Raw genomic sequence first — 22,960 nt, forward strand, 5'->3', positions numbered from 1 at the left:
ATTACCTTCAGAAGTTTAGAACAGTAGACAGAATGTACTTAAGAGGAAAACCTTTTACTGTTGAGGATGTAAACGGAATGTTTTGGTCTGTATCATCTCTTTTTTTTCTTAAGTGGACAATTTCTCAATTCACAATTTAAGCAGCATGCAAGTTTTTAAAATGGAACTGTCCTCCTCGACCTCTCTTCCTTCCCACCTGTCTTCTCCTTCATTATCAGATTCTTGGCAACGTAAACAAACCACACGTCTTGAGGAATGTGATATAGTAATTTAAACTGGGCGCAAATGACTGATCAGATATTTTTTTTAATCGTTTACAAGGTCATGAATATGTTCAATAAATAGACTGTAGTATCACTTTTACTGTATAAACTTCATCTTTTTTTACATGCAGTCCATAAAATTTTCATTTGACGGAATAATTTACCCTGTTATGTATATATACAAATAGATATTTTCTCTTTACTCTCTTTTTTAAACTCTCAATAAAATCTATACATTATATACACTATCTTCCTCTTTTAATGGTCAATGTGCATACACACGAAGTGTCTATCCTTATAAACCTCCAGCCAATCTTCTTTTTGCTATCCATGGTGAGAGCACGCACGTAGGACTGGGTTGTCCTGCATTGGGAGTTATAATGTCGCTTGTCAATTCCACGGCATCCCTCCTTTGTGTACCCCATAGGGTTGCATTTTGTCTCATAAAAGTATTGCTTCAGTTGGCCATTGGGGACGGGGACCTTTTCCAGGACGGTCACGGTCTGCCCAGACATGTCTATTGCCGTCTTTTTATCCACCGCAGTAACCCACTGGCTAATACTGTCACACACGCTGAGCTCCCCACGGCGGGACGGGTCGGAGTGCCTCCGCACCCTCATGGACATGTTTGCGGCGTCCAGGTAGTTTTTGTATTCCTCCAGTAGAAAGAGCAGTGGCGGCTCTAAAGGCACTTGGTTGCTGATCATCACCCGCGATGCGTACAGGTCAACGTCCTTTGTCTCCGTGGTCACCACGGAGGAAGACGCCGGGCCGCCTCTGCCCTGACCCTGGTCAGCCCCTGCCCCCAGCTGCGCTGCGGCCGCCGCCTCCCCCTCCACCTCCAGCAGCTCCTCTATCACCTGCTCAAACGTGTCTGTGAGGGAGGGAAGGGCCCCTCCACGCTGGGCCGGGCCCCCACTGCCCTGTGGAGTCCCGTGCCCTCTGGCGGACGAGGCTGCGGGACTCAGGTAGCCTTCTGTCCGATGGCCCCGCATGCCTGGGCTGTCTCTCAGGGGCGCAGCTCTCATGCAACTGAAGTATGAAATAACCATAGTAAGGAACAGGATGGTCATCACTCTTCTAACCTGGTGGAACTGGACAAACAAAAGACAAAACAGAAAAAGTGGAGAGGGGAAAGAGAGAGAGAAAATACAATGTAAGTCCATCTGAAAATATGGTTTGTATTATCTGCGGTCAGACAGTTTTCAAAAGTACGATTCAAAACAGCATTATTAATTTCCATTATGTAAACTTGGTGCCGTGCTTCCGCAATGGCCCTTAAAACTATATAAAGGGGCTTTATTCCGTCACCACAGTTGCCAAAAAAAAAGATCCCAATTGCAAACCACAGTTAAGAAATAACACAACAGGATTGAGCCTCAGTACTATGTTGTCTGTTCCACTATGCTTGTGATATTTCTGTTCATATACAAGGTTTGGCCTAGATTTTATAAGTTGGCAGGCTAAAACAAAGGGCCCAGCAGGGCCGTCAATGGCTGCTGACAACAGCGTTTTCCAACTCATTCCATGTTTTTTTTATACTGAGGCTGGGAGGAGGCTGGGCACCATGCTATTAATGCCGACGTGTTTAGCTTGCCAACATTCCCTCTTGCAGAGTTTTAAAATGTTGAATCCTGTAATGAAATTATTACCGTAAATTCATCCTTCTGGAATTTTGTCAACTTGGGGTGAAAGTCGTTTACAGGTATTTAGGCCTACAAATGGGCACAGCAAGCCAGAATTTTTATATTGGGAACTTTAGATTGTCAAGAAATGAAAAAGTGTGCTTAGACAATATCATTAGATTATCTCAACCAAACATGAAAGTATCAATGTCATACCTAGTGGTTCATGTTCTATAAATCCTCAACTAATTAAGATTATTGGGACTAGTACATTAAATATGGATATATATTCTTTCAATTAATTTGAAAAGTGTATGCTTTGTGTATCATGGTGATTTGAAAACACTTCATCCTAATGTATTTCATATTCCTGGCTCCTCACCAAATTTCCCATGGGGAAAAAGATAAAAATATATAGATTATCTGATTGATTGCTTGGGGAGACAAAGTAACTTTAAAAATAAACAAATGCATGTTTACTCTAGACTTGTGCTACGCAACCGATATTTGTTTTGAAAGACAATATGCTGAACTAGCATGGACGGAATTATGTTTATTGATGGATGCATAGAGTAAGTAGGAACTAGCAGGAATTCAGTCAGGAGGACGCTGCAAGGAGAAGACATTTTCTTGCATCCTTAAACATTCAAGGATATTTGAATAATGGCCTTAAAGCTCAGATGGTCAGCTCACATAATACATATCTGATAAGCAGGCATTTCAGTAGGAAGAATGCTATAAAGGGCCCAGCTATCCGAACCAAAACAGATACCATGTCCTTATTCAGTACATCCCCTAGCTCCACACAAGCATCCCTTACCTTGGAGTAGCCCTCAGAATCACAGCAATTCACACATCCGTAGACATCCCAGACAGAGTCACACAAATGAAAGCAATAATAAACGACAATGAAAAAAGCGAGATCTCATCTCGCCTTCCAGTGGGGAGCATTTAAAAATAGCCCGGGCAAGGCTGTGACTGCACTCTGCATGCCGTCCTTCTCATGTCCCGACCTGATGCAGGAATATGCTCCGAGCAGATCCACTCCCCTGCCGGGCAGCTTGGACAGACGGCTCTCAGCAGAAAGGAGGGGCACAACCCACCTAAAAAGCATTTGTTTCATTCTTAATTGGTGTCTGGGGCCACGGCTGTGATTAGCCAACGCCACGACGACTGCCATAGAGATATTGCGTCTATAAATAGGCGTTCTGGGAGTCTCACAGTCTCGATTCAGAATATCACATCCTTCTCCTTAATGAGCCGCGGGGTCCCTGAGCGCTCTGATGCACATCTCCAGAGTGTGTGTGTGTTAGGGGGAGGGGTTTGGTGCTATGTGTTTGCAGGGGGTTGGGAGCGTCTTCCCTTATCGACAACCTTGGAGATGAAACCACAGCCCCAAGTAAAAAGACAAGCAGCAAACAACAACGAAAAAATCATCACTCGTTTCTGTCAGTGGTATGTTACTTAAATGCTGACAAAATGCCTTTTAGGATAATCGAGGTGCCATTGGCCGTCTTAGTTTACACTTCTAAGATGCAAACGGCAGTTGAGCTGATTGCTGTCTGGTGAGCGTTGTTATGTATGGAAAGAAGCGTGTGGGCCAGACTGCATCAGCAGACATGCATCTCCCCTGACAGACCGCAGGGCCACGATGGCAGGGACGGGAGGATTGAGAGTGCAGGCGTCACTTCTCGGCATAACAACCACTGATGACGTCTCTCACGGGTCTCCATAGGGTAGACAAAGAAGGGGGGTGCCAGGAAGAAGGGAGGGGGGGGGGGGGGGGGGTAGTGCCACTCATCAGTGTGCAATTGCTTGCCAGTCCTCTGGGTCTCCTCACATCAGGTACAACAAACGATTTTTATTTCTTACTTGGCTATTTCCTGTTTCCATCAGCAGAATCAATATGGCTTATGCTCTCAATCTACATCCTGTTAAAATGCAATTTAGCCAATGAATCACTTTATGGCTGTTGGACTGGCTGGGAGTCTCAGAGCTATCTAATAGAAACCACTGATCACTGTCAGGGTTGTTGTCATTAATATTCTATTGAATATGAGAATATCATTAACTCTAAATTGGATTCTTAATTTTCAATCAGACTGGTAATGGGTGAGGACCATCGGCCAACACCATGTGCTATTGGATAACCAAAGTTACACTGAACTTTATGCGGAAACAACCCTGTCAGGTTTCGAGGTTCCAAAATGCTCTAAGGTTTTATCATTAATTTGCCTAAATACTTTGTGAATGAAAATAAACATATCATATCATGGTAACGGTGGCTTGGCTTTGACACACTAAGATAAGCACCTGAAGCAGGTGAGAGACAGAGATTGGCAGATGGTTGGGTATACATCTGCTTGTAGAGCTATCTTGCAGAATTAGCTTTGTGCCAGGTGGGGATTATAGGGAAAAATCCCCCCTTTGACATATCCTGAAAAGTCTTTCTAAACATGAAAGGACTAGTGCAGAGAGTGTCAGTGCAAACACACCAGCTTCAAACTTCAAGTAAATCGTTTTTTTTTCTTTAGACCCCAGAACTCTGTGACAAGTTTGGGCAATTTTCCCTGTACAATCCATTATAAGTAGCCTACTATAACAGTATGAACACCAAACCCCAATTGTTTGCCCTCTGTATTTACAGATTTAGTACAAAGGTTTGTTTAAAATAAACAACTTAAATGCTGTAGGCCTTGTATTCAGTAATTCCTAATTAAAGAGGCAACAGTTATTCCCAAATATACCTGTACAATTGGCTTAACTTCTCATATTCTAAATCTAAACAATAAGCCTCTCACATTTTTCTTTTTCTCCAGGTTAACTGACTGGAAATATGCCATGGCCACATACACATCACTATGTAGTTGTGTTGTTTATTGCCGTACAACAACGTAAAATATATCCACGGGGTCTCAATTTTACAGAAATAAAGTGACACTAACGGATAGGACATAAAGTAGGCTCTGTACTGTTTTCCGAATTCCCAATGACTTGCCGTGGCTAAATATAAACACTAGATGGCGTATGAGACCATGCAATGTTCTCTGAGCAACATTCTCTACTCACAGGCGTAGCCTACATAGGCTCGCACACACGCACATCATAGATAGATAAAGATCAACCAAAAAAAGACTAATTATGCCGGAAAAGTACCACTACACGCTAAATACAGAAGTCAAAACATGCTTTGTGACGTTAAAATACATATTTAGGCTATTCAAACAGCTGAACCAATTAATTACGGACAGCCTCCAACCTTGACCATATCAACTTGCTCAACAGCAGTACGGGTGGGTGGCCCTGGATTATTCCATAGAAACGCGCGTTGGGTTTCATAAACTAGGCTATAGCCATTGATAACTGCTAGACCACTTCATGTAAGGATTCGTTTTAATCCACATATTCATACCCGCCTTGTGAGGTTATCCGGTTAAGGAGAGCAAGACTAAGAGCCAGACCAACGCAGCAGGGTGAAGTTGAGCATAATAGGTCTCAAGTTTCCTATAAACTCTTAATGAGTACATCAAACTTTTTTTCATTTGCATAGCCTATGGTCCTGTCTGTTTTTCTATATATCTAATTTGAGGAAGGATTCGTTGCCTATTTTGTGTGGTCATGGTGAAATGTAGGTTAATGCATAATATGTTGTGCCTCGAAGTGTAGACAAGTGAGCTATAGCCTATTCATCTTTTAGAAGTAGCCTAGGCTATTGAAGTTAACAAGGATAGGCTGTGTAGCCTGGTGTTGTCTATTCGGGAAGGCTACTATTTGATTAGCCTATGTTTGATCATAGATAGGCTATTGCTTCTAAAGGCGAGATCCATTGAATAAGAATTTTGAGAATTCATATACGCTACTCAATGTCAAGTGCAACTATAAAAAGTCAAAGTGTACCATCCCTTACATTTTAACAATGCCTGCATGTTTTTTTTATTGTTTCAAATTGTTTTCAAGTTTGTCTTAGAAATGTAATCAACATAATTCAAACACCGTAATCTTTTATAATTAACCATACAAAGATAAACCTTATTTTGATATATTAAACAAGAATAGTAAAGCATATCCCAGCACACTGCGTCGCATTCAGTGCGTTTGCAGGATACTCAGCTTGATTACTTAAAAAAAAAAAACTTCTTTCGAAAAACCGTGCATTGGCAAATTACAACTGTAGTCACCAGACTAAAACATACCTTTTACTGCCCAGTCGTAAAGGAGACCATTCAACAGGACAGTGTCATCTGGTAGGTTTTAGACAAACCCCTGTGTATTTACTTCTGCGATTTTCACTGTACTCTCCGACTGCTTCAGGATATCTCTTCAGCTTTGGAGCAAATAGATTAAATTATTGATGGTGGAAATTGCATGGTTGAGGTAATGGACTCCCATGGTTGCGCGGTTCCTTTAGAGACAGGCTGAAATTGAAGGGCTAGCATGCTATACGCTACGCGACTTCGGCACTGGTACGCGATGAGAGACCTCTTGAGTTTGAAATGACTACCGTATCCCCTGCAACTACAGTAACTTACTACACAATGACGTTGCAACATGTGACTCGCCTCTGGCTGACTGGTTGCCTCCAAAATCGGTTACAAGAGCTCTGAAGTAAAACCATACTAGTTGTTAACTAAACTCATTAACTATGTAACAAGCTATTCTTTGGTCGACCAATAATGATGATCAAAGGTGTGGAATAAGAGAAGCTTTTGCCATGAAGGGGTCACCACAATTTATAGCCTACATTGCGCATACACGCCAAAGACATTCAGGCTACAGTTCATCACAATTACCATTTACTCTATCTCGTTATCTGTTGATACAAAGTATCACGTGTCAGATCTAGCAGTGTGTGTCAGACACTTCTATGAAAACCATATATGTGTTTCCTGCAATACTGGTTCATAAACAGAAACTTGGTATTCAAAATAGATCAACTTCTGTCTATGTCTGTATGCATTATTTAAGGGGTACCGAAAATATTTTGAGACCTATACCCGAGTGTGCCTACAAATCTATCTTTAAGATTATTATGCCTGCAAATGTGAGTTAAAATTATGTTCACTTTCATTGAAAAACAATCAAGAAGCGAGCTACTCACTAGGTCGTCAGCTCAGATGACATCCAGCCCTAAAATGCAGAGATATGCTCATTATTACATTAGCTTGGACCCCATCCAAACTGATTTATAGTGATGTGTTTGCTATGTGACCACCATGATTCTTCTCTGTACAAGTTAATGAGGTGGAGCGCTCTTCTCTGGCATGGCTCTGGTGTGGATGCTCACACCTGCTTTGTGATTCACTCCCAGCTTCAACACACCCAGGGACATGCCAAGATGAATATAGCCGTTCCTGAAGGCTCTCAGCAGGCGAGGGCAAACTCTGGATAGCAAAGAGTTGCATCAGCAATTGCTGAGCGACATGACTCCAAAAAGAAGAAAAAAAAAAGCTTGCTTGCACACTGCATGCGCGTGGGGGCTGTTCCAAACAGGTAATTCATAAATAAATCACTTGGCATCTCATTAGAACAACAACAACAACCTGGCCTCTTACATTTCTGCGAATGCAGCACAATGCAAGGTGGTATGTGAAGTTGGGAGAAAAGATGTGTTGATTATAAGAGATTTGTTCTAAGTGGAGTTTCATTAGTTGATGTGAAACTTTTAAATAAAGGGAAGAGGTCTGGTGTCTTAAAGGAAAAACACAAACGCGCGCGCACTCACACACAAACATCTCACACACACTTGGCATGCTTATTTCTGTATGGACTAAAAATAACGTGATTTTTCTTATAGATCAATCAGATTCCATGGTATCAAAGGAATAATAATTTCTATACAGGTTAAGACTTTAAGAACAATGACATGTACTTGCATCACATGCACTTGTAAACAGTCTTTCTATCAATAGTTAAAGCATATTACAGTAAACAATACGATGGCCTCAAACCGTCTAAACATACCCAATATTACAATAAAGAACCCGCATTTAACTGGCACGGTTAAATATAACCAGTAATTCCAAATACACTTCACCAGGATCTACAATACATTAATGAGGAACATAACGTCTCAGTACTTAGTTGGACTACAAACCTACCCAACGCATTTCCATATAAACTGTATCACATGAAGAGAGACACTCATCAGGCCATTTTCTTCCCTCCTCCAATTTGCTCAGACATAAAAAAAGGCATGTAGCAGGTGCTATCTCATCCATATATATCACAACTGCGTAAATGGATCTTTCTCTGCTATCAGTCCATCTCTCAGTCATGCTCTTATCCCAGCCTCTGTTCCTTTGGCATCCTTCCATCATCCCAACCACTTCATCCTAAGCTATTGCTTGCCAACTCTCTCTATAGAAGACCCCCCGCTGAGAGAACTGACCACGCGGCCATAAACTTTCACATCTTTTCATAACTTATCTTTCCAACTGGAACTGTGCTGAGGAGTCAGTATAGAGCATCCTCCCTCACAGGGTCACCCAAGACCCCACACTGACCCCACAAGCAACATTTAAACACGGAGGAACACTGACTAAAACACAGGCTAAAACATCTTGCTGTGCTCTTAAAGGTGAGTGTAGAGCACCATCATTTGATGTGATATTTACATACTTCCCAGTCACTAACGACTCCTGTCATTTGGCCCTCAGGAGCAGTCTATGGTGAAAACCAAAATCACAATTATACACTAAAGGTAAACATACAACTGTGTCACAAAACTGCAGATTCCATGTCTGAAATGTATTCCTTGCCTCCCAGAGAGAATACAAATATCCAACTGCTTATGATGACTGCAACACTTTTTAAGACTGCTGATGACAAGATTACTCTTAAAAACAATACATACATGTTTAAAATACATTGTTTTCTGAAAGATTTATCATGAGTGACACTGATACGTTGCATGTCTCTTCCGTTCTCACTGTCTCTCTCAAATAAAATAAGATTTGCTTTACAATTGTATGCTTAAGAAAGATATAGGCTACTATAAATAACAAAGATCGATTAGCTTCCAAAGGCTATGCTACATAACCCATCAGTCAAACAATTACTTTTTCACAATTAAACACGCAATTCAGTTTATGGCCCATATTGACATGAAATAATAACACGACCACTCCAAACAACTCTACATACAGGCACACACGTCAGGTCCAATGCAGAAAACCGTTTAGGAAAACGTCACACTATTCACAAAACATACAGACATACTCTCTTATCACCCATCCTGACTCGATTAAGTAGGCTAATCAGCCTACCTAATGCCATTGCAGCCTAGTCTGATTAACAGTGGAAATTATATGCAGAATTCCAAATCTTAAAAAAAGCCTTCCGCAATTCATTCAGTGCATCAACGCTATATTGTCAGGCTCAATTCAACAGAACCCATTGTTCCAAACACACCGTTATCCCTGAGAGAATAATTTGTCCTGCAGTGGCGTCACGCCAACAGCCGGTCAGACACGCGTGTCGTTAAGGGCGCAATTACCGGATCCTGGCATCACTGCAAGGAATTGATTTGGGAAACCACACATTTGTCATACCCTTTAGATCAGCTACGTTACATTTAGTTGCGTATTTCTAAAATTTGAATTCACCAAATAGGCTATGTTTTTGAATAGCCTAGTTAAATTATTAAATTCAAATATTTCATCCCGCCAGAACTCGTTATAATAATTGGATGGAGCTGATAAGATGAGGATGAGGAGGATGATGATGCCACCGATTACCATAATCATTCAAATATTATATTATATTTACAATATTGGTTGAAAACCTGCTCACATATTTTATATCGTATATCCAATTGCGCATGAACAATATGGAAAACGTTTTTTTTCGTGATAACGTGGTGTCGACACCCGGAGTTCCAAATAGAGTTTAGATCTTTCCATCCCACTTCCGAGAGCTACTAAAGCTATAGGCGGCGACATGTCCACAGACCTTATCTTTCAAAGTTCATGAAAGGTTGAAACAGAAAACGAAACATCTTTTCTTTATGAAAGCAAAATATAAATATCTATAGCCTAATCGCCCTCGTGAGTCAACCCTGAATAATGAAACACGTATATCCTGTCAAATATGATGCCACAATAGCATTTCATGTTATTTGGAATGAAACCTACCATCCTCAGATTTGTTTTTGACGCCCACCCCAACTCTGCAGCGCTAATAGTGCGGAGAGGGGGGCAGGAGAGAGGGAGATTCTCCGTAAGATAACACAACCCCATTTATGGACTGCTCCGATGACGTACATTGCAGAAAGTTCTATAAAAAACCTTCATACATACAAAGTGTGTCGTGCCACCCCACAGACCCCCCCGACCCGCCTCCGCTCTCTCCCCCTCCCCCCTCACGCCCACGCCCACACCATAAACCCACGTATCGTATCGAGTTTCCAATGGAAGAAATATGCTGTATTTTTTTAGATAAAGAAGAAAAGAAGATGCTGATAATAGTGATGAATGCATATATTGGTATAAAATACATTTTAAGCAGCGACGTGTTCCTTCGCACGAAGCCAAGGAAATCGGAAGACACATTACTACCCTCTGCGTCAACAAATAAAACGAAAACGTTATTTCTGCGATCGATTCGTTAAAACAAATATTACATGTATATTATAATTTCTCTAACTATTATCATTGTTATTATTAACCATAGCTAACTGTCAGTATTTTGCTTGTAACTAGCTTTGTTGTCAGCACCATCAAAGGGTTTGTCTTTTGCGTCCATATGCAGCCTCTATAGACCAAACATTTTCGTTAAACCAGCAGTTAAATTACAGAATTTAAATGGCTAAGCATTTAAAGGCTATGTTTTAAACGGCCTTTTATGGTTCAATAAAATAGGTTAAAAATTATGTAAAATTAGGCCCATTGAAACAAAATTCATCATCATTCCAGACCTTAAAGGGGTTGGAATGGCTTAATAATGCATTGAAATGTAACCCCCCTTGAAGGATCTTGATTAAAAAACAGCGCTGCTAAAGCCAGTGGGCGTTGATATGTTAGGGTTTTTCTTGCAGCTGTTTGCCATTCAATCGCTTCGTCCGGAAATCGGAATGTTTGACCAGGAACTGTAGGTTATAAAGAAAAGGGACGATGACAGACTACATCCACAGTTCCTTCACCGGCGAGAGACGAATTATTTTTCATAAGTCCTTCGACTGTTATATCAGCAAAATGTTGCTTCGGACAAATGAGTTTATTGATCATCTTAATGTTGTATTCCTGATTTTGTCTTAAATATCAATTTCTTCCGAAGTAGGCTTTTGCTTATCATCTTATCTCGCCTCTTAGCCAGCCATCACATCTGTCAAAGCAGTTTGACCACGCCTATCTTTATTGTAATTTAATATCTCATAACTTAACGATTTAGATGCAGATCTCTCTGGAATGTTTCTGAAATTGAGACGGGTTAAAACCGTTAGGTAATTTATGGTTTAGCTTTTCAACTTAAGTTGTTTCCGACAGGTCGAATGGGCTACACAGACTTGCGCGTGGACAAAGAGGGATAACAGCTATAGGTGCAGGCAGGGGGAAGCGCAGTATGAATGAAACCGAGCAGCGGTCGTAGTAAAAACACAAGTGATTTGATCGCGATGACGGAAGATAAGAGTAGGCTATTTTTGTCGCTTAGGGATCGGGAGAGGAATACAACAGTTTGATATTAATGGTACAGATGGATAGATAGAGACAAATACCAAAATATAGGTTTATATAGCCTGTAAATAGGCCTATAGTCTATATGTTTACAGATAGATATATAGATATTTATATAGATAGATAAATAGATAGATAGATAGGCGGATAGACGGATAGACGGATAGACAGATAAATAGAGAAAGATAGATAGAACTGTGTGGAAAACGATCTTATCAAGACATGCACCATTATTGTACCTTATGCCGGGTAGAACCATTCCTGTTTTGCGCATTCTAAAGTTCCATGTCGATTAGAAGCACGATTACGCATAACGCATCGATCTTGCAAATTACCTTGCAGAAGACTAGTTAAAGGCTATGTTTACAAACATTGTAATAACGGACGTCAGGTTTTACCTACATGTTAAAGGGGGCTATTTATGTCTTACAGGCAAAGTTAAAAGGGTGCATCGTGCACTCTTAGTTAGGCAATTGGAACGCTGCAAGCGGTGCAGGTGTAAATTCTTAAAAACGAAACTTCAATGGCATGATGGAGATGATAAGCGTCCAGTTATATGCAAAGTTTCACAACATTAAAGTAATTAGTCGAATTAAATATGTATTTTATAATAAGCTGTCCTTTGTTAACATTAATTATAACCGATAATTTTATGGTAACCATTGTGCACAATGTGTCATTTGAAATCAGAAAACAATGATAATGGCAGGGATGGCCGATGAAGACAATGGATGGAACTCTTACCTTTTTAAGGGCTGACAACCACTATGTGTGGTTAGATATCCAAGACCAAGACTTGCATCTCCCAAGTTAACGGTGTATACCAAGAGAGGCTCTTGCAAGGAACGCACGCCCTACATCGGCTCTAAGATTTCAACTTTCACATGCTCAAGTAGCGCGACAAATCTCAATGCGCGAGCCCTTTATTGACAAGCGCTTTTCTCCGGATTTCCGTTATAGATCAGAGGGCTCGCTCAGTACGCTTACCAAAAGTTGAAAAAAATCCCAGGTTTGGCAAGGGGACGGCAAAAGAGAGAGTTGATGTCCACTTGGTGTTTTAGTCCATGCACGACTCCGGTGCCTCTGTCCAACGTGCTGAAAGCATAACACAGCGAGGGTAACTAAAGGGGCAAAAAAATCTATAGTTTTGTTAGGTGCCACTTGAAACTCTTTACTCTACTGCTTCCTCACGCCTTGTGACGTGAATTTTTCCTTGCCAAGCCCGTCATGTTAATATTTGATCACATGTTGGCCGGACCTTTCCTTTTGAAAGCAGCACCTATACCAAACCCCGGTCATTTCCTCGTGTCACCACAAAGGCTCCAATGCATGTCAAAATTACGCCTAACAATGCTGCCCCTGGTACGTGATTGCCGCGCTTTTAAAGTCATGTATAAGACAGGACGAGAGGTCCGCACATGTTGCTTTATCATTGACACCGCAATTAAAAGCATATTTTGGTAGACAAACACTGGTATCATACTGCCCTCGTTCGTAATCCACAACCATAAGACCCTGTAAGACACCACACTCACAAATTGCGCACTCAAACAATACAACATTTCCCCATAGCTTACCTCTCCCTGTCCCTGCACCTCCTCAGGTCAGAAATGTCTAACTGTCTTTTTACTTAAGCTTTGCCAAAAGCCTTAGCAGACATGAGTCTCAGAGTTTCTCAAGTAGCCACGAGTCCATCCTTCCAGCTATGTGTGCTTCCATTCCAATAATAAAAATAAATCGCAACCATTGCCATTTATCTGTAATCATCCCTAATACGAAAGTGTTTCTATGTTACTTACCATTTTCCCCTACGCTGTCCTGGAGATACAAGTGTCTTAATATCCACTCACTCCAACAGATGCTGGTAGGTAATGTGTCTTGTTTGAAGTCATCATATGAGAACTTGTGCTGTGCTCAGTAGATCGCCCACCACTTCGGTGACTTATGAATCTAATAACCCTGTGCAATATCCGCGTGCTTAAACTCTCCAACACCTTGGTGGCTCTACAGACAGGACAAACAACAACCAGCCGCGATATTCAGGAAAGCTTGTATAGATATACGCAATACCCTCGCCCGGACAACGCAATCAGGGGTCTTACGTGATTGAAATATGCGAAGGCTGTCCAAGTTCATGTCAGGGACCCTAATTGACCACTAAGTCAATGAATTAAATCTCTATTGTATAATAAATTGTTCATAATATGTATGAAATACTATATTACAACAACAAAAACGTTTAGCACTAATTTTAATTATAGCCTAGAAAATATGATTATGATTTTATTCCATATAGTCTATTATGTTTGTAATATTAATCACTTAAGACAATAAGTACATATTAAGCATTGTCGGTACAAGTAACATGATTTTTTCATCAGAAGTGGGATGGTGCCAGGTAAGATAACATATTTCACAGTATTTTTGCGTCCCTGCTTGCGAGATGAAGTTCATAGGGAACTTGTTGCTGCTTAAAAGAAAACTCCGAAGCTTTGAGGACGAAATAGAGCCGATCTCATACTTACATTTGTCAAATACTGTTATGTGCTTCGTTTTCAATTGTATAGAGGAATCACATGTGAATCCACGTCTTCGTGTAAGCCCTATAAATTTAATAGCCTGGTCATAAACAAACGATACCTTTGTGCTTTTTATCGGAAATAAGTTATATTCAATTATCAATGACCAATTCCAAGTTCAAACGCGAAATCTGTTTTCAGTAAAATTCCATCAGTTTCACAGCGAACACTCAGCCATCTAATTGTAATGCAGTGACGAAGCGCTATGCTTGCATGTGTACCACAAATGTACTGATAAGTAACATGAGTAATAGCTGAAATTTGCCAGTCTCTGAGCCAGGATTCCAACTATCACGGGAGTTGTAAAAGAAGTGGAACTGTATGTTATTAATAACGCATTCTCATTGGAAAATATTGCTATGTGTGGTGACTTATATAGGGGTCTCTCGCATACGCACAGGCACACGCACCACAGGCATGTAGGTGGGTTACGCGCAAACGCACATAATCCCAGAACAAATCTGACAAATGATAAACAATAACAGTTTAATACAATTAGTCTATAAAAGAACCCATGGAGAGCGTTGAACAGCAAAACACAGACGCATTGCACCCTCCCTGAAAAGGACTCAACTTGTGATAAGCCACCTGCAGTAAGCAACTGCTCCAATGCCACCTCTTAACAATAGCAAGGCTTCGCTTTTGTAAGAGTCCGACTACTTAGATGCTAATACCTTTGAGTTAGCCTTTCTTATGGAGAGAATTTATTGTATCTGGGTGAAACTTAGGATCATGTCCCAATAGGCAATTCTTTCTTCTCAGGAGTTTTTTGAAGCAGCTTTTGAGCATCATAAAGTTAAATTCATGAATTTCCTTAGAAAAGAACACACATTTAGACATTATGTTAAAAATGTTGAAACTATACTTTCATGTAGAAACAAAATTAACTTAAAAGTGTGTGGAGGTGTGCCTGTGCCTGTGTAGCAGTTCTTATATAACCTCTGGATCTACACTTTGAACACCACAGTGCTTATTTGTGCTCGTTGAACTTCCCTTACACAATGGAACCAGTGGTTAACAAAAAAATAATCTGTGTATGTATATGTGTCAATTGTTGACAAAAATGTATGACATTAATGTATAGAATATTATTCATTTAGCAGACGCTTTTATCCAAAGCTTTAACTTGACCATGTGTAAATTCAAAATGTCCCTCTTTCCACCCAATTGTTTACTATTATTATGTGGGCACAGACCTCTGAAAGTAGAGCAGAGCTCTCCACCATATTTCATCATATTGTGATTTAATCCCACATTCACCTCACCTCCTCTATAGAGGAACCCATGTGAACCATATGAATTCAAGTCTACATATCTTTTAATATGTCAACCATATTACTGTATACAATAACACAATTGATTGGAGTACACCTACAGCCTTTGTGACAAGACAATCCACAATGTCCCTTTGATTCTTTTTTCTTTTCAATCACTGTTCTGCTTCCCACTCAAAGTCCTCTATGCAGAGGAGAGGTCAGCCTTGACAAGTGGACGTAACGAGAAGACAGATTTGTCGGTTTTGTGTAGAATGATGGCACAGTGAGGATGAACCTTCTATTATCAGATCTTACCATGTGAGGGTCTGATTAGTTGTTGGCCTCCCACAAGTGCAGTACCAAGACTCTCTGTTTCTCTCTCTCTCTTTCTCTCTCTCTCTCTCTCTCTCTCTCTCTCTCTCTCTCTCTCTCTCTCTCTCTCTCTCTGTCTCTCTCTCTCCCACCCTCTCTGTTTCTCTCTCTCTCTCTCTCTCTCTCTCTCTCTCTCTCTCTCTCTCTCTCTCTCTCTCTCTCTCTCTCTCTCTCTCTCTCTCTCTCTCTGTCTCTCTCTCTCTCTCTCTTTCTCTCTCTCTCCCCCTCTCCCCCCAGAAGCTATATTAGAAAGATTTTCTCAGGCCACCTCTGTGCATCCCACCACCGTCCTACTGTCTCAGCCTTCTTTTGCCTCCTAACATGGCGACTTGACTTACTTCCACTTGTTATGTTGTTAACGCTTCCTCTTCCCCCAGAGCTTTCACAGGCTCTCTCCCTGCCACTGATTCATGCTCACCCCTTTCCACTACCCATGCCCTCCTCCGCACTCTGAGACACAATATCTTATGCCTCAGTCCGAGGTCACCAAATCAATCTCTCTGTTCCTGGACCACGTGGATAACTTTGCTTGCCCTCCCCCCTCTCTCTGAACTCCGTAAAGACAGTTCATCTGTTAAATAAACAATATGTTTATGCTGTACTGATGCTATAGTTTTAAGATTTAAGTATCTCAAGTGCCACAAAAAGTCAATAAATTGGGATATTTTTGTCTGACTCTTCTACAAGTAACACTTAAGTGAACTGAGCATATAGATTTCACATATATTTCAGAGAGCATTTGATCACTTGTTGCTTCTGTCTGTGTCAGGCCAAGTCTCTCAGCATCAAGACACAGCACAGTACCACAGAGATGTTGGGATTCTTTTTAGGATTGCTCAGTACTCAACTTTAACAGGTGAAAATATTGTTAACATTTTAAAACACTGCTTGTGAAATCCTGGATCTCAACAAGTGCTTTAACACAGTTTAATTGATTATCAAGAAATAAACGCTTAACAAATGTGAGCCAGCCATTGTTGTGTTACGTTGGTGACATCATTCCTCTGTACTGCTGGGTTTACATGCATGGCGCACCTGTAGCTGAACATGTTTTGAAGTTCTCCAGCCGTCCTGTATACATTTGCTAATTACATTTGAGCCTAGACTGGTCTCTAAAATCATTACTAAATTTTAAGTGCCAGCCTACATTTTTGTGTCCATCAGCATTTTCCTTCTCTTCCGTAACAACAACTATTATGGGGTGGAGGTCCTCTGAGGGTCTAGTGTATCATTACCCAGTCTCAATCTTTGTTCCATAAATATTGATAATGACTGCCCCACGTCATCCGTTACTAGTACATGGTGTTATAAATAGCCAAGTCTGCTGATGGCAAGTTCAGCCTATCTCTGCTACAACCTGATGTTCAGTAGTTAATACGTCAGCAACTCACACAGGCTTACTTTTAGTTTATTATTTAACAGGACTGAAGCGTCCAAGAGTATGGCACTTACAATCACTTGTAGGAGAAGACAAGAGGTATGTGAAAATGTTGGCATGGTAGTACATAACTGTGGCCATATTTTACAGCCTTTTAGCAGCAGATATCTGGCGGCAAAAAAATATATTTATTCAGGTTCAGCTTCTTCCCTTTGTAGTTATTCCCTGTCATGTTCCTCTGTGACATCACAATCAATAGAGGTTTACCAGATCTTGTCCTGTCTCCCCCTCTGTCTGGTTGCGTGGTTAGAGTCACACCTGAGTCATAGCCCACTCAATTCCTCAAAGTGGTGACAGTACCGAATCATTCTGGCAAAGCTGAGTAAAACTGGTCAGTGAAAGTGTTCACTGACTTCACTTACTATCAGTCATTAAAATCACCCACCCTAATACTCCGAGGTTAGGAAAAGTTTATTGTACTTTACGTTCTTTAAGTTCTGAAAATGTCACTGTTGTTGTTGTACCCAATCGTAGACATGAGGGCATTGACCTGTACGTGTGTGTGGAATCATTTGAATTGTCAGTTTTGCATGCTGTTGTGTCCTGCTTTGCCAAAGGCTTTAATGCTTCTGAGCAATACCAGACTCTTTGCATGTAGGAGAGCTCTGATCATGTTAACTCTTCAAATACTTGGGGGAAGTGTATGAATCAGAACTCGCTCAAATTTTATATCACACACATTACTTTGTGAAACAGCCCACCCCACTTCACCAAATAAACACATTCCATCAGGTGCTAGAAGACGTGGATCATTGTGTGCACCATACTTCCCATAGTCATTGGGAGAAGCCCTGTCTGTTATTGCCCATGCTCAGACATCCTTCGACATGACAGGACTCACATGCAGAAGCCGTCGGTATCAAGGAGAGGCAGCTGGAGAAGGCTGAGGTCATTTATGATGCCATTCTGTATGTAAACAAACAGGGGGGAAACTGTGTTTTCGAAGCTTCATTGTCATAAAAACCTATTTCTATGCTAAAACAATTTCCCAAACACATGGTTTGGACATGGAATTCCCAATGATACAGTGCCACAGGCACACGCACACGTTTAAATAAAAATGAAACAATAAACACACAATCACTGTGTATAGATATGATAAGACTTCAAAACAAATATTTTAGAACTGCTCCACATTTTTTCTTTGTTTCTCCAGCGTGACTAATTTGCTGTTGACGTTGAATATTATTGAGGCAGAATATTTGCCTCAAAGTTTGAAAATCCTTTAAAATCCAGCAGGTGCAAAGATGAATGCCACTGTGTGATAGGTAACGTCGCATCAACACAGAACTGAGTTTGTGTGTGTGTGTATTGCCGTAGTACCAAACAATTCTTAACATGCCCCCGACTTCTAACCACTGACCCCCCTTACAATAAAGAGATAGCAATTCCTCTCTACACTTGATAGACAGACGGGAGGCGCAACGGTTTAAAATGAGGGTCTTAAAGTGAATAAAGGCTTGCCGCTGAATGGTGAGTAATTGTTAAGGATAATATGAAGGAGTGGGATTTCTGCTGCATTTGTCTGGGAGGAATATCCCAGCCAAAGTTTCTCTATACATCAAAGGGCCGCAGCAAATAAAAGCACACTTGTCAGAGGCGAACAAACTGCCTCCTTTGTGCTCTTCACCAGCCAAAATCAGAGACACAAAGACCTTGGATGTAATACACTGCAAAGAAGACTTACTATTCAGATGACATGCTCTGCTCTGGCGGTTCTCTCTGAGTTTTTGTCCTCTCTGACCAGGACAGATATATAATATCACTGCATCAAAATCCTTTCATTCCCATGTTACTCCCCTGCTAAAGACTCCCATTACAACCTCCCTTTCTTTTCTTAAACAAAGTAAACCTGATGCGGCAAGATAAGACAGGGACTGTTAACACTTGCACCCTGAAGGCCCAAGGCCCAAAGATGAGTGTCAGGTTCTTCCTGGTTGGAGCAAAAAAAGCCTCTTCCACTCAGATCAATGGTGGTCAGACTGGCTAAATACACAGAGTTGCCTCAGGGATACTGTGCCTTCTCTGGGCTTCAAAGTTTCTCTCTCTTTTCCACCTGCAGGGCTGGTGACTGGATAATTTAAGACCTACAAACTCACACCCTTTCATGAAGATATTGAATGACTTCAAAAGTAGTTTACAAACTGAAATATCGCCTTATTTAAGTAGGTTTAATTAGATATGATCTGAAAACCAACCACGTTTTACCATATGATTTAAAATAACAAACACATCATAGTATGCTAAGTCTATCCTATGTTTTTCACATCTGTCTATCTGCCTCCACATCAGCATGAGATATGTCACCCAGAGTATGACAAGCAGGATCTTATGAATGATTTATAAAGCTGTTATGTCATGTTTGTGAAATGACTCATGGTTTATGTAGACTTTAAGATGTGCTCTTCTTTTACAGCAGGACTGATTCGTGCATTCATCCTGTGCACCCGTGCATAAAGGCAGTTTCTAGGGGGCTCACCACGGACTGACAAAGGTACTGATGTTTGTTGGAGTAAATACATGTTGTGTCCCTTTAAATTATTTAATGTGTTGTTGAGTATAAATATATTTACAAATGCAACAGTCATTTTAGGACAATTTAAAATTGTGTGTGCACATTTTAGTAACACTTAATCCTTTAAAGAAAGCTCTCCACCTCTCCCCCTCCTCTTCCACAGAGGGTAGGGGAAGACTTAATAGATTTCTATGTGCTTAAAAAAGTATCTTAGCAAACACTATGAGTCATCATTAGGGTCATTTGCCTTTCCCTGCAAATGAGTGTGGGTGTATCCCTAACTTGCAGATAGAAGCTGGATATTGTTTTTATTATTTGAGAGCTATATATATCCAAACAAGGAGTGAAAATATTATATGGAAAAACACATTTCAGCAGCTCTTCTTCTCTATGAAGAGAGACCTTGCCCATGCAGTTAAATGTCAGCCATTACAAAGATGAAGACATTCTAACATCACAGATCCTTGTGTTACCTGAGTAACACCGGTTGGTTATTGCCATTTTATTTCCGTTCCATGTTTGAGAAACACAACTGCAATACAAGGACAGAGGAGGACAAAAGGAAGATCTACTCTTTGTTGTTCAAACTTGAGGACATTTTCACACCGATAATAAGAGTGTAGCCATGGTTTAGTTTGGCCGCCATGGCAACACAATAAGCAGCCTTTATCACCTGGGCCCAGAATCTCAACATCGATGAGACTTAAAGGGATAGTTCAGCAATATTCCACAATGTTACAAACACTATGAACCCAGCCAAACTGTAAAAGAGGCACACAACCATTTTGGAACAAAAATTATAAAAAATTGATTGCGAAATGCCAGTTTTTAAACAGGAGATGTTCAGAAAATATACATCTAAACGATCATAAACCCATCATACTGGTGTTGAGATCTCCCCCACTTTTGAAAAAAACATACTGAATACGTGTAAACAGCACACAGTCTATGGACCGGATGTAAAGGCAAACAAATACAGGGTTCACTTAGTGCTAAAGAAAACAACACCACACTACTACTACACTACAACACTGCCACAGTTCTCTGCAGACTGAGGGTGGATTCCTGGTTCAAAGTATAGCTGTATTGCTGCTCATATGCAAGGCTACCTGCAAAACAGAGCCCCTCCCCCACGGGTGAGTCATCCACAAGATTCATCCATATATTTGGGCTGGGCTCTGGCTGGATTCCTGGGTAAGAGACGTAGCTTGGCTGACAACACTGCTGAGGCATCACAGCTAGACTGATTTTCAGTCACCTTATTTCAATACAGCAGAAGCTACCTGGTAAAGGCGAATGTTTGTAAATATATTTCGCACTCACGCACACACACACCAAACTATTGCCACCACCTAAGGGGCTGTCAGTGCTCAACGGTAAGTTGATGAATGTTCTCAATTATTTACTATTAAGTAGTTGCTAAGTTGCTAAATGACTCTGTTTAGTGTATTACATTTAGGAAGGAACACATTGATTCACAAATTCCCTAATGTGAAAGGTACCATTTGTATACTGTTTGATGACTGAGTTGTTGGGTATATTACATACCCTAAAACGACAAATGTGACGCATATAATATTAATAAATATAAACAGGTCACGTCTGTCAACAAAAAAGGCCATTAAATTAGGTGCTAAACATTGCATTCAACACAGCTCACACCATCCTATGTGCATGTTTGTGCAGCTCTGTGGTCAATGGCTTGGAAGCCAACTCATATTTCTCTGCAGATCAGCCACAAAGTTATTGCCCTTCCTCAATTGTCTGAACAACAGTGTCTCAGATCAATCACCTTAACACAATAGATACATGACCAAATTAAGTTTGAATTTTAGAAGGTAGTGCAGCACTATCACTCAAGAACAATTCACTGTTATACTTCTGAAAGTATGAATATATAGTATATTTTTAATACTTTTGAAATATACACATTTTGCAGAGATTCACCAAATCCCACCCCAAAATCAAGATAACTTATGCTTTACTTATGCTGAACCAGTCATTCAGCCAGCAACAGTCTTTCAGAATCCTTAGACACAAGTGATTGTGACAGCAGTGTTACAGCCCAAGCCTACCTTATCCAAGTAGGAGTGACTTGTCCTGAAAAAATTTCCTTCTGGGTTTTGTACCTCCTGAATTACTGGTAGAGCCAGAAAACACCAGAAACAACACCGCTGTTCTGAATTTACAAAAAATATTCTATATCTTTTGATTCTTTAGTTTGAATGGCTCGGAGGTTCAGGGAGTTGGTCCTAACAGCCATCTACATGTCCACTGTTTTACATTTCAAATCCAGGTTGCATAGCAGGGATTTCCATAACTCCATTTAAATATTTTCCTTAAGTATTACTGGATGCTGAGCTGAAAGAGACTGAGAAGGACTGATAGAAATGTGTGAAGTGTTATAGATGCAAATAGAAAAAAAGAGGACGTTGATAATAATGCCACCAAAGTAGTTTGTGGCATTGCACTGGACAAGCATGGACTTAAAATATCTGCACCATTTGTTGGGAATTTACATACAAATGCCCAGATTAAGGTATGGACTACAGTCAAATGGTTAACCACAAAAAATGAGTTGAACACAGATTTCTAAAAAACAAGTCTTGCAAATAATTTCCAACTGACAGAAAACAAAGTGATCAGAGGTGTGTTGAGTTGCTGGGTAGTAAAGCAACACTGTAGGAGAGAGGGTTGTACTGTACGTTTGTTTATGCTGCTGTGTGGGAGTCAAGACATGCTCTCCTCAGTACCTGTCATGGAAACCAGGAGCTGCAATTGTCTCTTAGTATCTACCTACAAATCCCCTCTGTCTGTCTCTGTCTCCTGCCCTTGGCCCACAACAGAAACCTTCCTGGAGAGGGGAACATCTGAAGCGTTCACTTTGCTCTCCCACAGTGGTCCACTGTCACACTGTTCAGAATGTATACGGTCATGTTTCAATTCACAACTCTTGAGATTTCACTGTGCCTGGTATACACACGTCTTGTTTGTTCCTGTTGGATGTTTTCCTCCATGCTGTGTCCACTATACATCGGTGTCATGTGTGCCGTTTATGTTGACATGCACCATGTAGCATACATTGTGTAGGTAACATGCAATGTTCTTTTGTCTTTATGGTAGTTTATGAATAATTGGGAGTGAAAAATACAGGTCAATACTGTACCCTGTAGATGTGTCTTATCAAGTCTGATCATGAAATAAATTATCAACTCAGCAGGACGCATGTTGGCTAACATAA

The 22,960-nt window shown here is 40.6% G+C and overlaps 1 protein-coding gene across 7 annotated transcripts; it reads right to left on the bottom strand.

Annotated features, from left to right (window-relative positions):
* Positions 1-286: 286 nt before the first annotated feature.
* bdnf (brain-derived neurotrophic factor) lies at positions 287-21,955 on the bottom strand. Of its 7 annotated transcripts, none has more exons than XM_047042144.1 (3): positions 21,795-21,923; positions 12,547-12,654; positions 287-1,357 (listed from the first exon to the last, which is right to left on the bottom strand). In XM_047042144.1, exon 3 carries the CDS (start codon positions 1,334-1,336, stop codon positions 509-511), a length of 828 nt encoding a protein of 275 aa, XP_046898100.1. In that variant the 5' UTR covers positions 1,337-1,357; positions 12,547-12,654; positions 21,795-21,923; the 3' UTR covers positions 287-508. The 7 variants fall into 7 exon arrangements, 6 of the variants coding, with proteins under 6 accessions (XP_046898100.1, XP_046898094.1, XP_046898096.1 ...); XM_047042138.1 differs by lacking the exon at positions 21,795-21,923 and adding an exon at positions 13,359-13,415; XM_047042140.1 differs by lacking the exons at positions 12,547-12,654; positions 21,795-21,923 and adding exons at positions 6,082-6,212; positions 10,021-10,048.
* Positions 21,956-22,960: the final 1,005 nt, after the last annotated feature.

This window comes from Hypomesus transpacificus, chromosome 19, assembly GCF_021917145.1.
Source record: "Hypomesus transpacificus isolate Combined female chromosome 19, fHypTra1, whole genome shotgun sequence".
Classification (NCBI taxonomy): domain Eukaryota; kingdom Metazoa; phylum Chordata; class Actinopteri; order Osmeriformes; family Osmeridae; genus Hypomesus; species Hypomesus transpacificus.

Bases quoted from the DNA above. Each gene is read 5' to 3' on its own strand.
- bdnf (XM_047042138.1), bottom strand. The intron at 1,358-12,546 runs GTAAGCGTACTG...TTGTTTGTCCAG, and splicing joins GGGATTTTTTTCAACTTTTG to TTCCACCAGGTTAGAAGAGT.